Below are 16,569 nucleotides of genomic sequence, written 5' to 3'. Positions count from 1 at the left end.
GAGGACGGCGTTAATGGCAAAATACAAAAGAGTCCTCCGGACAGACGGATCTTTCTGTCTAGGCGTACTGCTGCTGCCGTGAAACTAGGGACGCTATCCCACGGAAACATCAACGCTCCGCCCGCCGGTACGCGCGCGGTAAATGCCGGAGCTGTCACCGTTGCATTCTCGATCCTCGCCTCCTGCTGCATGCATGCAAGACACATTCGGAGGCGCCATTCGGAGTTAGTTCGGACAATCATCGGTGTCGCGTCGAGTTGCAACAGCGCCATCTTGTGGTAAAATAGTGGTATACGTAACAACGAAATAGGAAAAATCAATTTTATAAAAATTGAGAAAACGAAATTTCGACATGCCAGCTCTTGTCCAAACAGGTGGTGTTTTCCTGAGGGTTGCTGGAATATCAGGAGCTCTAGCTGTTGCTCTTGGAGCATATGGAGCGCATGGTAAGTAGTCTACGGTGTGCGATTTGCGAATCCTCCTTTCTTCGGTCCCACACCTTGCTCTTTGTGTAATGTCAATTACGGTTGTTCTCACATGTATTGTGTGCGCGTGTGCATCCGTAGAAATCCCTACTAACTAAGCTAATTAACGGTAACAGGCGCAGGGTAGAGTGAGTGGTATGGCGAAATTGGGGGAGGGTACAGTATAAGGAAGTCTACTCTTTCCTTTTGTGCTCCAGTCCAGACCAAGCAACATATTAAAGTTTTAAGAATGGCCTGATGACAATAAAAACTTATGCAAACTAATGAATGAACGTGAGCGAGATGGACTGATTAATGTCAACAATATTGAATGGTACTGGTAGTACTAGTAGATGCACACCTTTTGATGTTAGGATTGGAGATTAATATGACAGATATTTTAAAGTTCTAAGACTATTTATTCTATGTTAAAGATAACATGAGATGGTAAATGTAAAGCCACAGGACACTACAGCACCTTAATGAATTGACCGACAAGTAAATTCTTCTTCTTCCGATAAGTACATCACTCTCAAAGAGTATTGTCGTACTGGGTGCTATAGGTGTCACTACAGGAACAAACATCACATTTGGTGCAAGAAGATAAACTTATGGTGCAAGTAAAAAAACTCCTTAGTATGAGGGTTATCGGAGTGTAAGTGGTTTCAAACTGCTCCGAAAGGTCTCGAGAGACGGAGCTGAAACCACAGATGTGGGAAGGCCGTTCCAGATGCAAACAACGCTTGGGAAGAAACTGTGTTGATAAGAGAGGATTCTGCAGTGATGTTGCCGGAGTTGGATGTGGTGGCCTCTGGTCAAATTTTATGTCTAATTCCGCGAAAAAGTTCTCATTTATAGTAATGACATTTGCTGGGTCAGTTTTTCGCTTCAAAAAACTGACCCAGCAAATGTCATTACTATAAATGAGAAGTTTTTCGCGGAATTAGACATGTCGGTCAACTCAATGAACTGATGTGACAACAATCCAACATTGCTGTTTATACTGTAGTTATGTAAAGTATACATTGTAGATCTGTGGTAATGATAACACGAACAGGTAACAGCATGCACATGTGGGTTGAAAGAGAATTTGTCATAGTAGAGTCTACCCACTTTTTAATATGTCATACCAACAGCAAGGTTCTGCACTTATTGCACATTGGCTCAAAATGTTCAAACCAGAATCGACACTCAGTGATTTGGTATTCAAATTTACTTGAGTGATTTGATCTGAGTGGTTTGAATATAGCTTGTGCAGTTTTGAAGCCGTATGCTCCAGCTTGACTTTAAATGTTTGCTTGGATACTGCATTTTAGTGCTAGCAACATATTATGAAATATGAAGAGGTCTAAAGTGTTTCACAATTTTGTCTTCCATTCTTGCTGATTATTACAGGACACTCTTTTAGCCTGTAATTTGTGCACTAAAGGGCCAAATTTTGATTGTGATCTGCCAACAACATGTACCATTAATCCAGATTCATATGTTGCCGCAGAAGGTAATTACACATGTTTTGAATCAGTACTTTAAACTACTAGTATGGGAGTGTTTTTGGCTCTATTCATAGTTTGTATATTTCCTGATCTGATTTTCTCACCAGGAATGAAAGGACAATCTCCAGATGTGAAGCATGTAAGTTTATGAGACATCATAGCAAGGAATTTCGTTTCAATTTATCATTCTCTCACAATTTTCAGTAGGAAATTCAGATACCATAATGAAGGAGTTGAATTGATTTTGTGGTACATTATTGATGTTTCCTGTCTTACTGTGTGTCTGTGTTTTACGAATACAGTTGAAACAGGTTATAAAGAGATCTGATGTAACAAAATATCTGATATAATTTCTCCGGTCCCAATGAATTCATTTCCTTGTTTTGTATTATTTATTGACTACTGATATTACAAAATATATACAGAAAAAATTGTGTTGGTCCCAAGGATCTTGTTAATATACTGAGTTTCCACTAAGTTGTTATGTTAAAAACATTGCCATATTCTGTCTTTTTCAAAATTAAATCAAGTATTTCATTTGCAATTGCATATCAAATGACCAATCTGAATAGTTCATTTGATTTTCATTAAGCCATATAGACCCTAATGATTTTTTTCGACATTGAAGTGTTCTGTATTTTCCAAAAGTGAATCAAGAATAAATACAGGTAAGAAGGATAGAATGCGATCCAAGAAAAACAGAAGCATAGCCTCTGTAGGCAAATGACCATAGAAAAAAAAATTGCCATGGACTATGAGAAGGCAGGGGTGTATCCAGGATTTTATCTGGGGGGGGTCGTAACCAAAATTTTTGGACCTTTACCTTTGCGAGGGAGCGGAGCGACCGAGCGGGGGGAGGGTGTGGGAGGGGGGTGTCCCCCCTTCCACGGTAGGGAGTTTTTGAATTCTATATCTTAAAATGGGGCAATTTGGTGCATACAAAAGTGACTTTTTCGGCATGGCAGTGCAGCTTAGAAATAAGGTAAATTATGGCATACTAAAACTAAGTTACGAAATTTACGAGGTTTTTGACAATTTGCTGGAACACCACCTGGTCACTTTTTTTTTTCCTGTTGTAGGCCTATATAGAGTAAAAAGCCCTAAAAAAATGTCTTTTACAAAAAGTGGACCTCTTGAAAATTTTTTTTTTTTTTTTTGGGGGGGGGGGGTCGTACGACCCTCCCGACCCCCCCTTGCATACACCCATGGAAGGTATACCATCAATACTGTAAAATCAGAAATATTCATGGCATGAAATTTTTGCAAACTGGGGCTAAGTTCTGCCTTTTTGGCAGAATGAAATTTTCATGAATTGCCAACTGCTGGCATTCCATGCATATAGCGATGACAAGAACTTTTACGAATCTTAGCTCTCGCAAAATCAAAATGCACAGGAAAATTTCTAGTTTTACAGAACTTGTATTGACCAGTACACAAAAGATGCACAGTCAAAAAGGCTGGGAAAGAATTCTGAGATCAGTATTGCTAGTTCATGTGTATTTCAATTAAATTGGACTGTATTTACCGATTTGATGTTTCATCTCTTCCCAATTTTAATCTCTGGACAACTCAGACCTTTGACACGGGGAACCGCTACCATTTCTTGCACACACTGGCACTGTTGGCCGTTCCCATGTCAAGGAACCCAACTCTTGTGAGTGAGATACATGTACTTGTATTAGCCTGATATGTTGTGATTTCATACCAAGTCTGTAATAATGACCTTGTGAGTGAGACTGCTTCAGCTATCATACAAGTGTACGGGTTTACATCAATAATTTATTTTAATGCCAAGTCTTACTTGCATATAGGAAAGAAGGCATTTACGAACTGGTATTATAATGGAATATGTTTGGAGAGAAACAGAGAAAATATTCAGCTGAACACACACTTCCACACATTGGTGGATGGATATCAAAATAAACTGTAGATGGGTGGATTTGATATAAACAGGAAGAGAGAGACAGACTGTTTGAAGAAGGAAAGGGAGATTTGAACACATTTCCCTTTGCAGACATCGACAGGAAGATGATGGGCGGAAGAGTGAAAATGTGGTCTGATTGATGAAGACACAGACATGTTTTGTTGATTTTGAATTGAGATGTGTCACAAGCTATTTGCCATTTATTACAGTAGACAACTCGTATCATCATAGGAAGCTCCCTAGGGGGAAGACCCTTCAAAAACTTTCTCGATTGCATCAAGATTTTGTCACATCTTGGTGATAACAACAAACAGAGAGCAATTTTGAACTTCTCAGCTATATTAGAACTTTAATGTGTCTTAGTACGAGGCTCTTTTACATTGTACAATCACTGTTCCTTATAATGAGTCTACTGTACACTGAATGTGTATATTACTAAGGTTTCCAGCACCGCTGTTGGAAGGTGTGGAGTATCCTGAAAAAGAAAAATCTTACTGCTGGATCACTAGTTAGTTGTCACTCTCATGTAAATTAAACATTGTACAATGCAGTCTGTATATATGTTAAGTTCGTTCTATAAGTTATAACTTACAATGTTCATTTTATGTATTTTGTATCTTGTATTGCGTTTCATCGTATCACAATTTGTATATATTCCATAATTGAATCTATTTTTCCAATTTTTTCTTCAGCGCTTAGAAACGTTGTAATAAGCGCTTTATAAATGATGTTTATTATCATTATTATTACAATTAGACTCTTATGATAACAAACTCCTTGGAACTGGAGAAATCGCCTTGATTTATGTCAAAATTTTGTTCTACCTTGGTTTGAAAACCAATGAAATACACACAAACATTTACCTTGGGGTGAGAAATATACAATTTGTAATAAACATTGTCATGTACAATGTACTCAGTAGTTTTACACAGTAAAGTCATGCAACTTTCTTGTTTTGCTCTCACCAAAACATCACTTTGTCCTATAAAGATTTTGTCATATATTGGTTTGTAGAGGGATAAAATACAGAAAATATTGTAAGGTTAACGAAGTCCTCAGGACTGGCAGTTTTCTTTCGTTATATTGAAATTTTGTTATAACCGAACAAATCAACAATAAAAAAACATAGAGCCGATGATTTTGCAACCTGGATTTTTTATTTCACTGCAACCTTAATTCCGTTATAACCGTGTTCGTTATAACGGCAGTGCACTGTAATTCTCATATCATTTTTCGACTATCTGGGTTTTAGGGGTCTAAATTATTTTGAGCTTCTAACTTCAGCACAGGCATAGATATGGACTATGGAAAGCCAAAATGGTTTCACCCTTACCCTAACCCTAACCCTATAACCCTAACCCTAACCCTATAACCCTAACCCTAAGCCTAACCCTAACCCTAACCCTATTTGGCTTTCCATAGTCCGTATCTATGCCTGTGCTGAAGTTAGAAGCCCAAAATAATTTAGACCCCTAAAACCCAGGATAGCCCATTTTTCTTTTACAATGTACAGTACAATGAGAGTGGACTGTTGAGCATTGCTATTTCCTTCTTTTATTCTTTCCTCCCAATGCATCAGACTGGAAGTCTCATCTCAGTAGGAATGCTCCTCTTCTCCGGTACCTGCTACTTTTCAGCGTTGACAGGAAGCACAGCCCTGAACAGACTAGCTCCTATCGGTGGTCTAACTCTGATTGCAGGGTGGGCCTCCATGGCTCTCTGAATGCTCCACCAAAGTTGACCATTTTATTTCCATTTTTAAGGTCATTCAAGCCAGAAAATCACTGCACTTTTAATCGCCACTGGGTAGATGCACCATCCTAGCCCGTGAATTTCATCTGTTTCAGGGGGGCGGTGGTGTTGTATCTTTGAAGCAAGTCATGGAGCAGTGTGTTCAGTCACTCAGAACCATTTGTGTGTTTGAGCAGATTTTATGCACTTTATTTCAAAACTTATTTACCAACTAATTTTGCGCAAAGGTAGGAAAATGAACCCCCCCCCCCAAAAAAAAAAAAAAAAAAAAAAAAAAAAAACAGCAACCCTAAAACATACCAGGAGATTTTGCTTAGTCTGATTCAGTACAGTGTATCCATAGCCGCTTTATGAGGTTCAATGGTATTTGAATCAAGTATTGCAACATAAATGTCACTGAAGGAATTCAGTGGCCCAGGCCTGTTGCACAGCAGCACTCTTACACTAGCAAGTGTTCATAAGTACACTGTGGGTGGCATGTGATCAATTGAAGTACATGTACATGTACATGTAATATTGTACTCAGTAAACGTTTTCTGCTGAACCCATAATTGTATTTTAGATGAACTGCAATGGTGTCATTCTCCTTTCAAAACAAGTGTGATGGAAAGTTTAAATCCATGCATATGTTAGATCATCTTCACGAATATGTAACCTTTGATGAGTGCATAAACCATTGTTATGTAGAACACCATCAGCCTGCTCAAAGCAAGCTCTTGAGATGTTGTAGATTTGATCATCAGTGTGTTCTCGTTGACCTGAAATGTAGATGTACAAGTTGTACACAAAGACTTTTGAAATAAGAACACTTTGGTATGGGTCGAGATCCAAAACTTTGTGTGTGAAACAAGTTGTCAATTCAAGCAGAAATGTCCCTGTGTCCTTTTGATGTTTTCTTTACACAGAACTGACATGATGTTAAATATCTGCTTAGTGAGGAGGGGGAGGGGGGTTGATGATTGAAAATATGCTACTTGTATAGAATACATCCATTGAAGAAAAAACAGTTTTTTTAATGTAAAAGACATCCATCTAAGAAAATCGATATTTGTGCTGTGTGAATGTTTTACAAAGATAATTGCAAAATACATGTACTGTATGTTTGTAAGCAAATCTGCAGCATTTTTGTTGTTGCTGCTGTTTTAAAGAAAAGAAAAGAAAATCAAATCTGTTGTGAGCCAATGTCTGCTGATGTTGAAGATAAATGGCTGACTGCATTTTGTTACAAAGTCAGATTACTTTTTAGATAGCATGAAGTGTTTAACAGCTTTATCATGTTACACCATTTACAACAATGGAAAACCAATTATTTTGAATTGATTCAGATGATATCCCCTTTTAGTCTAGTTACAGCTGTGGTGACAATATCTTTTTTTTTTCCTTTCGCAAGAAATTGTTTAAAGGGTGTCTACAGTTCTGGTCGAGGTGAGGATTTAGTTTTTAACGTTTTGCAAGATATTCAGAAACCACTCTATGAGATGTCAAAGAGCATGCAATTCTATGGGGTATCAACAGTTTATTTGATGAAAATCGGTTTTGAAATGGCTGAGATATCCAAAAACAAGGTGAAACAAAGATATCCTAATAAAAGGCATGGCCTGTCGCCTTTTATTATTATCACTTTTTGGATATCTCAGCCATTTGAAAACCAATTTTCATCAAATAAACATTGAATCCTTCTTAAAATTACATGCTCTTTCATATTTCGTGAGAGGTTTCTCATTATCTCTCTTAGGAATGTTCAAAACATGAATCCCCACCTCAACCAGTACTGTACAGTCCCTTTAAGACTTTTTTAAATGTGTTCATTTTGCAGACTCACACACATCACAAAGACTTGCCAAAGATCCTGATGGTGAAAACTCATATGACAGATTGCTTTTGTGGAAACAAGTAAATGTTGCAGAATAAGATTTGTTATTCTTTTGAATGAAGAGCTCAATATGTGTTAGCAATACAACTGTCAAATGTTTCTATATGAAAGCTGTGTAATCTATACTGCATTTAATTTTTAGTTTTGTTTTGTTCTTAGGAGAGCAACAATCATTTTTTTTTCACTTTATCGTTTCTCATAATTACATGTCTATAAGCTGTAAGATAACACATAATACCAATGTGAAGCTGTAATGATGAGTTACCCTATGATCCGGAGTAGCTAAAGTTGTACGTCCTTTTCTCCATGAAGCTAATTTCCTTATACCGGTACAAGTATTTACAGGCTTCTAAAGGAGTCAAGGATGTTTTTTAAAAAACAAACCCACTTTTGGTTTTTCCAAGTATTTTAATCAACTGTAAGCAAGTTCTGTTTGGATTGGGTGGATTTAAGCTCACCCTCCTGTTGTAATTTTGGTCATAGCTATCTTCAGTGATCGTCTTGCACAACTTGAATGCTGCAACATCTGGCCCAAATTCCTCATACTGATTGTATGGCAATTAAAGGGATGGTACAGTATTGGTGGAGATGAGAATTGGGCTTTTAATTTTTTGCGAGATACCAAGAAAACACTTATGAAATAGTACAGAGCGTCCCATTTTAAGAGGAATTCAAAGTCTATTTGATAAAAATCGGGTTTGGAATAACTGAAACATCCAAAAACAAAGTAAAACATAGCGATCGTAATAAAAGGTGGGTCCCACACTTTGTTAGAATCGCTCTGTTTTGGATATGTCAGCCATTTCAAAACCAATTTTCATCAAATAAACGTTGAAATCCTCATGGAATTACATGCTCTTTCATATTTCATACGAGGTTTCTCATAATCTCACCAAAAAATGTTACAAACCTGAAATTAGGTTTCAACCAAAATTATACGGTCCCGTTAAACTGACTGTTTACTACATGTAGTACCTGCCATGTTAGGCACTGGACCACTTGGTTGGAAAAGTATAATTTTATGATTTACTTCCAATATTGTACCATGTTTACTAGTGTACCGTGTTAAGAACAGTATTATGTGTTTTGAAATGACGTTGCAATTTATTCCTAATAAAATGTTTTATCAAATGTTAAATTTTTCATTGTCTTGTTTTCTTTTGTTTGCTTGCTTGTTTGTTTGTTTGTTTTATGCTCTAGCATTCACTTGAAAGAAAATACTAGACTGTACAGTGTACACTTTATGTACAAGTTACAGTACTGGGGGGGGAAAGGTAAAGTTACAAGATAAACACACAGGCTCAGCATACAGTATGTACTGTACACACAGTGAAAACTTGATAGAAAGAGATCTGATACAACATAGCACCTGATACTGTACTGTATAACAAACTAGCTTCTGTACATGTAGTCCCCAAGAAAAATGTTGCTTTACAGTGGACTCCCGTTAAATTTCTTTTGTTACGTCGAAATTTCATTATTACCGAACAAACAAACAATACAAAAACATTGAGCCAATAATTTTTACGACCTGGATTTTTATTTTGTTTTATACAACACCTATTTAGAATGTAACTATCCGATTGGTCGATTGCCCATCACGTGACATTTAGGGAAACGTTCTACTGCACGCTCTGGCTGTCTACGTCTCTGCCGTGCAATTTTGGTTTGACCAAAATGTTCTATTGCACGCGCTCTGATGTCACAATAAACAAACATGTGCCACGCGCTCTCAACAATTACAAGCGCGCTTACAAGCGCATACTTTTGTCACTCATTTTTGTAAACAACTTTGTTTCGCATAGCGCATGTACATACGTACATACACATATATACAGTGACTGCGACCGTGAGGCTACTCATTCGTCTTTCACGGAAAATGGTTGCCATTTCTGTGCTAAATTCAAGAATCTGTGAGTACCAAATCTGTTGACGTTCGAGGTGTTGTATAAAACAAATAGTGTATGGTCTTTACTCATGCAATGGAACGAGATTTCGCACTCGGTGAAAGATGAGGCGCACTATTCAACTCGGCTTCGCCTCGTTGAATAGAGCGCCTCTATCTTTCACCTCGTGCGAAATCTTGTACCATTACACTCGTGACCATTCACTATTTGTATAGTGTGTTCGTTATAACGGGAGTGCACTGTATTTTTTATTGTTTATTGTCAACTGATAAAACAAAATATCTGATACTGTACAACAAACAAAATTTTATAGTCCCAAGGACCTCGTTATAAACGAGTGTCCACTGTATGTAGTTTTACGTTCAAACATCTGAATCAATTTATTACACACACACACACACACACACATCGATTCAATTAAGTAAACTTTCTCTCATCACACTACTGTATTGTACTGTTAAAGTGATGATATAGTACATGTATTGGTTTTTAACTTTGTGTGAGATGATCAAGAAACCACTTAGTAATACAGAGCATAGCATTTTAAGAGGAATTCGAGTTTATATGATGAAAATCGGTTTTGGAATGGCTGAGACATCCAAAAACAAAGTAAAACTAGAAAAGCACTCCGAGAGCGCAGACCTCCGCCAAGCAGTTACTTTCCATCGATGATCTTGCTCTTCCATATGGAGATCAGTGATTTCCACCCACTGAAAAATTGCCCGAGATCCCCAATATAGAAGCCTTTGTTACGTCATAAACCCTCAGATGCGCGGCGTGCCTCACCCTAGCAGAAACTAGGGCACGCACTTTAGTATGCTACGCGCATGCAAACCTCAAATACGCGCATGCAAACCTCAAATACGCCCAGCCTGAACTCCCAAGTTTATTGACTCTACCTGCCAAAATATCAAAAATCCTTCATAAATTCCCTAAAAATTCTTGGATCATTACCAAAAGTTAATCGTTTGGTACTTGTGTCATTCTCAACCTTTCCTGCAAGTTTCATCCCAAACCATTCAATACTTTTTGAGTTATTTTGCGCACAGACACACGAACGAACGAACAAACGAACATACAAACCAACGGTAACGAAAACATAACCTCCTCCCTTGGCAGAGGTAACAAAGAGATCCTTATAAAAGGTGGGTCCCATCTTTCTATTAAGGATTGCTCTGTTTTGGATATCTCAGCCATTTCAAAACTAATTTTCATCACATAAATGTTGAATCCCTCTTGGAATTACAATGTACGTGCTCTTTTATGTTTCATGAAGGTTTTTTGTAAATCAGAATTCTCACCAAAAAAATGTTAGAAACCTGAAGTTGGGTCTCAACCAAATCTATACGACCCCTCTGAAGGCATTTAAACTGTAAATACAAATGTATTACAGTGTACATGTACCTTCCATTATAACAAACATGGTTAAAAAAACAAAACAAAACACCAAAAATCAAAACTCATAACAATGAAGTAATAATTCAGGTCTCAAAGTTATCATCTATCATAATTATGTGTATCTTGATGTACATGTACTTTACTGTTCGGTTGTAATGAAATTTTGATACTGCATAGTGTACCTGCATAACGGAAACTGCCAGCCCTGAGGATATTGTTACTGTATACGCTGAATATTTCACGAGGTTTTTATTTTCGCGAATCTCGCGAGTCAGCTGCTATTCGCGAAATTAAAGACACACGAAAATATTGACTCTAATGCCGACATGACTGTGACGTATGGCATGCGTATACATTTCTCCATTCAGTAGAGAACTCCATGATCGCGAATCTAACCACTCGCGAAATTGTCGGGAAGTCCCGATTCGCGAAAATTTAGACTCGCGAAATATATGGCGTATACAGTATACTGTAATGGGTGTGCACTGTATCATCTTATGTCTTTCACAACTTTGGTAGATATGTACTGAGTACTTGTCTGATTTCATTCACATTAAATGATTTTTTAAAATCTTATACATTGTATATTTCAATCAAAATATTGTTATGTCATTGAGGCAAGTCTTGAATATTGTTTTCTCTGAATTCTGTGAAATCATCTTGTTCATTTCCGAGCAACACAGAAAAATATATTATACCATCATTGATTCAACGCCCTCTTACATGATGCATCTTAAAATATAGAAGTCCCACTTACTGTGAACACATAAACATGAACAACGTATTCAACTAAAACACTTGATTTGTTTGGCACTGTGCAGTCACAATGTAAAGACATGTGCACATTGCAAATTCTATTAAAGAGACATACAAATCAAAAAACAGAAACACATTGATCATCCTTCTTGCTTCTCCCTCATTCTCTATTGTCCAATCCATCTTTAACAACTTAATAATGTTAAAATCAATATGTAAAAACCATAATGACTTTGTTCAGTCAACCTTGCCTCCATGCCTGAGCTAATCTATTTGGACTGAAGAAATAGCTTCGACTTAGAGAAAATTCGACTTAAATGAGGGATTAAAATCAGAATATAAATAGATGACTTAAAAAGACATTCGACTTGAGCGATTATTCGACTTTTGCGAGGTCGACTTAAGCAAGGCTGATCGTAATTCAAGTTTCTTTTCACGACTTCTCTTTTTTTTTCTTTACAGCCATAAGAAGATATCTTACAGCATGTGTCCAAGTAGGTTTAACAAAACAAAAAATGTTCATAAAACTGACAATTTATTGTGCATTACATTGTATATTGTAAATTGTATGATCACATAGGATAATAGTATGCCTACTGTCCGAAACTGACTTAAGTCATATTTAAGCGCCTTCTTCCATGTACATATTCATTAATAATGATGAAGTTACCTGGCTCTCTGATGTGAACCAAAAATATAAAGTTGGCAATTTGAAGAGTTTGACTGCAAAAATGAAATAACTCCATTCTTGTTAATTTGAGATATTTGCTATTAAAATTGCTAAAAACAAAGAAAGAAAAATTGTATCGGATATTCTTAATCATACCTTCAAAAATGATCCTTGTTTGCGTAACAAGGTTTTATTTTGCTTGATCTGACGATGAAATTACAATGTACTTTAAAATTTTTTAAACGGTGTTATAACCCATTTTGCAATCAAATTCTTCATTTCAAGAAGCTGATATTTACTTTGGAATGTTTAAATAGCTTTCAGATAACATTGCTGACAATCAGAGATGTTCACATCTTTACATTCACAAGAGATGAGTGCATCAATTTCATGCAGTGGATTACGGACTTAACACACAGGCTACACGAAACTGCCAGAATATTACTGTATAAGTGGAAATTTTTGTGGTGTGGAAATTTGAGCGCATTTCGCATGACCAGATAACGAGCGCAAAAATAAAAGCACGCCAATATTTTCGCTTGTTGTATTTGCCACTATGTAATGTCTCGATTCTGCTGAAATAAAAACATGCAAATTAGATCTTACTCGGCAGAGTGCGAAAAACTACTTGCGTGAAAATATCCACTTTTACAGTACATGTTACCTGTCACTACACAAGCCTTTTAATGACACCAAACACCCACTTTCCGGGCCACGTATTACAAAGCATTGTTATCAATCATAACTCTCCGAATCAATTGCAACTTTGCGACTGGTTTTAATCCCGACTTTAAAGCAAAAATTAATTGCAAATGATATAATTATTGAGTGTTAGGACTCAAATAATTGCAAATATGTCGAAGGTTGCCATTTATTCTAAATCAATCCCAGGAAATAAAAAATGAGTTGCAAATTTTTTAATTGCTTTTTAATTTGCAATTAATCTGTCTTTTTTCCCCATCAAAGAGGGCATCATTTGATAGAGGAGATATGACTCTTTACCACTGAGGTAATTTCAAGTCAACTGGGAATTCAGATTTGTAATACATGTACAAAATTACCAAACTTTGGTATAATTTGTGCCAGTGATTTATCATGGGAGAATGAATGAGTGCCCTTGGTAAGCATTACAGAAGGGCATACATAATCTTTTCCTCTCAAAATGTGAAGAATCTATATCTTTTCCTCATTAACGTTCACAATTTCCATTGCAACTATGATTGAAGCAGATAGAGAAAGGACTCACAGAACAGCATAGGTGGGACTAAATTCTGATCATTGCAAGATGATATTCTATGATACCCCATAATGAATATGAAAAAAAAAGGCATTTTGATTTTCCTTTCAAACTCATTTTTATCACAGGTAATGCTTGATTTACATGTAGGTGTACAGTTCTTTCCCCCTGCGGCATGGAAAAATATCAAATTCAACCCCACAAGAAAACAAGGTCTTGACTACAGTGTTGTAACAATAGCAATTCTGTTGTGTCAACACAAGCAAGTCCTGTTTTTGAAGCAGTACGAACTTACTGTAAAACCAGAACCATTTGTGACATGAAACTTAGATGAATCACAGCTTATGGCCTCATCCCCAGCACAAAATTTTCATGAGTTGTCAATAGCACCAAGGAGGTTGAAGAGATGGAGTAACAACAGAGTTGTTCCCTTTGATCTATGTTCGAAGCCGCCGCTCAAAAATATTTGAAGCATGTGCCAAATGGGATCTGCCGCGCCGATACGAAGACAATTGACTCGTGTCTCATTGCATAATCACCAGCCACTTTCAAAGGAAGATATGTCTTTGTGATGGTAATTACTTTTCGCTATCCCTTCTTATGAAAGCTAGGTGGTACAGACACGAGGATGCGCGAACAGAAATTGAGGAAAAAATGCTGAAATGAAGATGAAAATTACTCGACTGGGCATACGCGGGCACTAATCTGATATATCTATCAATAAAGAATTATACTTGAAGATTATTCCATGTTAGTTTCATTTGGGGAAATTAAGTCGAAAAGTGATAAAACCAGCTTTCCAGGATGGTACAGTTTTAAACATTTTCACATAATACAGCTCTGATTTACACTTTTACGCAAATTTCTGAATGGAATTGACTTTTGTTTTACATGCTTTATTATTGAGTGAAATTTCATTTCATTTAATAAATGAATAAGCAAAATATGGCCAACATTATGATAATGTTCAAAATGAATCTTCAGATTGCTCAGCAAGACGGCGGCTTGGAACATCGATCATCAAAGGCACAAGTGCACCTGTGGAATTCTTTTGTACATCAATAGAAATTTGACAACTGTTTGAATAATTACAGCCAGTTGGAACTCCATGTATAAAACCTCCTTGATAGCACTCAATGCATTGTGTAGAAAAATCCTTTTATGTGCATTTAACCTCTGCGAATCTGGGCTCCGTGCAAAATTTGCAATACTTTCATGCATTAAAAAAAAAAAAAAAAATTGCGGTTTTACTGTACTTAGCTGGAAGAACACTTGGGCTTGAATCGTAAATAACCGGAGAAAAAAATCTAAAGCAACTGTGAAGCCTGATGTATCTCTCTTCAAGTGACTACAGTATTGCCACACAACAGCCTAAAATCTTCTCTCAGAAAACACGGTACTGTTCTCACAAGTATGGTTGCTCAGGTGTCTGTTTGCAACGGTTGATGGTAACGTTTTGCGAGCTCACCCACCAGAAAGGATTCGTAGCTGTCGAGCTCTTTGCGCAGGTCTGGAGGCTGGCCGCGAGTTTTAGCGTTGAAGAGACGAATGACGTTGACCGCCTTGAAGGCTTCTTCAATGGTTGGAGAATCCCGAGTCGTGTTCCATTCAAGCTCGCCATCATCTGAATCTCCATTCACAGAGGGCTGAGTGTTCCAGTGGCTCTGCCTTTGGCGACACTCACCATCATTGTCCACTACGACGTACTCCTCCAAGGGTGGAAGACAGGGATGCAAGTTGGACAACTTGTCCCACAAAATTCTGAAGTCCCTGAACTGTGCTTCCTTCTTATCAAATTTGGGGTCCACAGGGGGAGCTTCTGCATCTCGTGCAGCAGGGGCTGTGGCTGCAAATCCGGCATTTCCGAAGGCCTCAATGATTGCCTGGGTGCTGATTTTGGCCCAAGAAGACCTAAGGGCAAGGACTGCATCAAGGAGGTCCCAATGGAAATGTGTCTTGCTCTCTGCAGCCACAAGGAGTCTGGAAGAAAGAATGAGCCTGTAATTCAGCTTCAGCAAGTGAATTATTCCCTTGTTCATTGGCAGAAAATCAGCCGTCAGGCAGTCTGGCAGTAGGACCAATTCAATGTTCTGGAGTTCTTCTTCCATATGCACTGGACAAGAGGCCAACACCATGGCAATTTTGCGGTCCTGGATACCCATAGCACTGTCTATTTTGTACAGCCACTCTCGGAAGAAGGTCTTAGTCATGACACCTCTCTGGTATGCCTTGTAATCGACGGGAAGAGATTGTACATTCCTGAATGAAGAGGGGCTAAGCGTCTGCCCGATGACATACAGTGGCACCTTGTCAGTGCCAGCCATGTTTGCACACATCAGAATAGTGATGTGCTTTCTGGCTTTCCTGTTTCCATCGGGACTCCTCTTGCGATTACAGTACTTCCCTGGTAGCAGTTTCCAATAGAGACATGTCTCCTCACAACAGTAGATATCAGGTGGTTTGTAACGTTTGAATAAGTCCTTGAGGACTTCTTCATTCCAAGCAATTACATCATCATCCTTGTTTTCGTCTTCTGTGCTTGCACTGCTTGGGGTTGAGATATCATATCTTTTCATGAAGCGTTTAACCCACGCAGGGCTAGGCCAAGTCTTGTGTCCAAACTCCTGTGCGAAGACCTTGGCCTGGGCCAGCAGTGCTTCGCCTTGTGGGGACGCACCTGTGAACAACTCCTGCTGGCGGACCCACATTATGAGGACTTCAGCCACGTCATCATACACCCCACTTTTCACCCTCTTTCGGGTCCCTTTCCATGCCTCATCAGTATTTTCAAAGGTCTTGATTATTTTGTCCCTCTTCTTGATAATATCTGCCAGGGAACTTTGTTTCAGATCAAATTTGGCTGCAACATCCTTCCTCTTTGCATTGGGGTTTGCCTCCATGAATTTTATGATGTCATATTTCTCCTTATAAGACCTTGACGTGATCCGTCTGGTAGCCATCTCTGCTCTCACTGTTTAATACTTTGGAAGTAAAATTCAGTATGGTTGAAGAAACAGATTTTCTTGTCAATTCTGTGTATTATCACTAAACCACACCTATGTTAGTAATTTGCAAAATTTCTATTCCCAAAGGGG

General features: G+C 37.9%; 2 protein-coding genes across 2 annotated transcripts; one reads left to right on the top strand and one right to left on the bottom strand.

The window, feature by feature from the left end:
* Window positions 1–317: 317 nt before the first annotated feature.
* LOC139734974 (transmembrane protein 256 homolog) lies at window positions 318–5,905 on the top strand. The gene is made up of 4 exons (XM_071645750.1): window positions 318–446; window positions 2,065–2,096; window positions 3,531–3,611; window positions 5,461–5,905. The coding sequence occupies exons 1-4, from the start codon at window positions 353–355 to the stop codon at window positions 5,602–5,604; spliced, it is 351 nt and encodes a 116-aa protein (XP_071501851.1). The 5' UTR covers window positions 318–352; the 3' UTR covers window positions 5,605–5,905.
* An 8,990-nt stretch (window positions 5,906–14,895) lies between these two features.
* LOC139734987 (tigger transposable element-derived protein 4-like) lies at window positions 14,896–16,434 on the bottom strand. Its single transcript, XM_071645763.1, has one exon. The coding sequence runs from the start codon at window positions 16,432–16,434 to the stop codon at window positions 14,896–14,898; it is 1,539 nt and encodes a 512-aa protein (XP_071501864.1).
* Window positions 16,435–16,569: the final 135 nt, after the last annotated feature.

The sequence above is a fragment of the Diadema antillarum genome, unplaced genomic scaffold, assembly GCF_040938485.1.
Source record: "Diadema antillarum isolate AM-2024a unplaced genomic scaffold, OU_Dant_1.0 seq00000561_RagTag, whole genome shotgun sequence".
NCBI classification, from domain to species: Eukaryota; Metazoa; Echinodermata; class Echinoidea; order Diadematoida; family Diadematidae; genus Diadema; species Diadema antillarum.
Note: the sequence above shows the minus strand (reverse complement) of the source record. Positions and strands in the feature narration are given on the sequence as shown.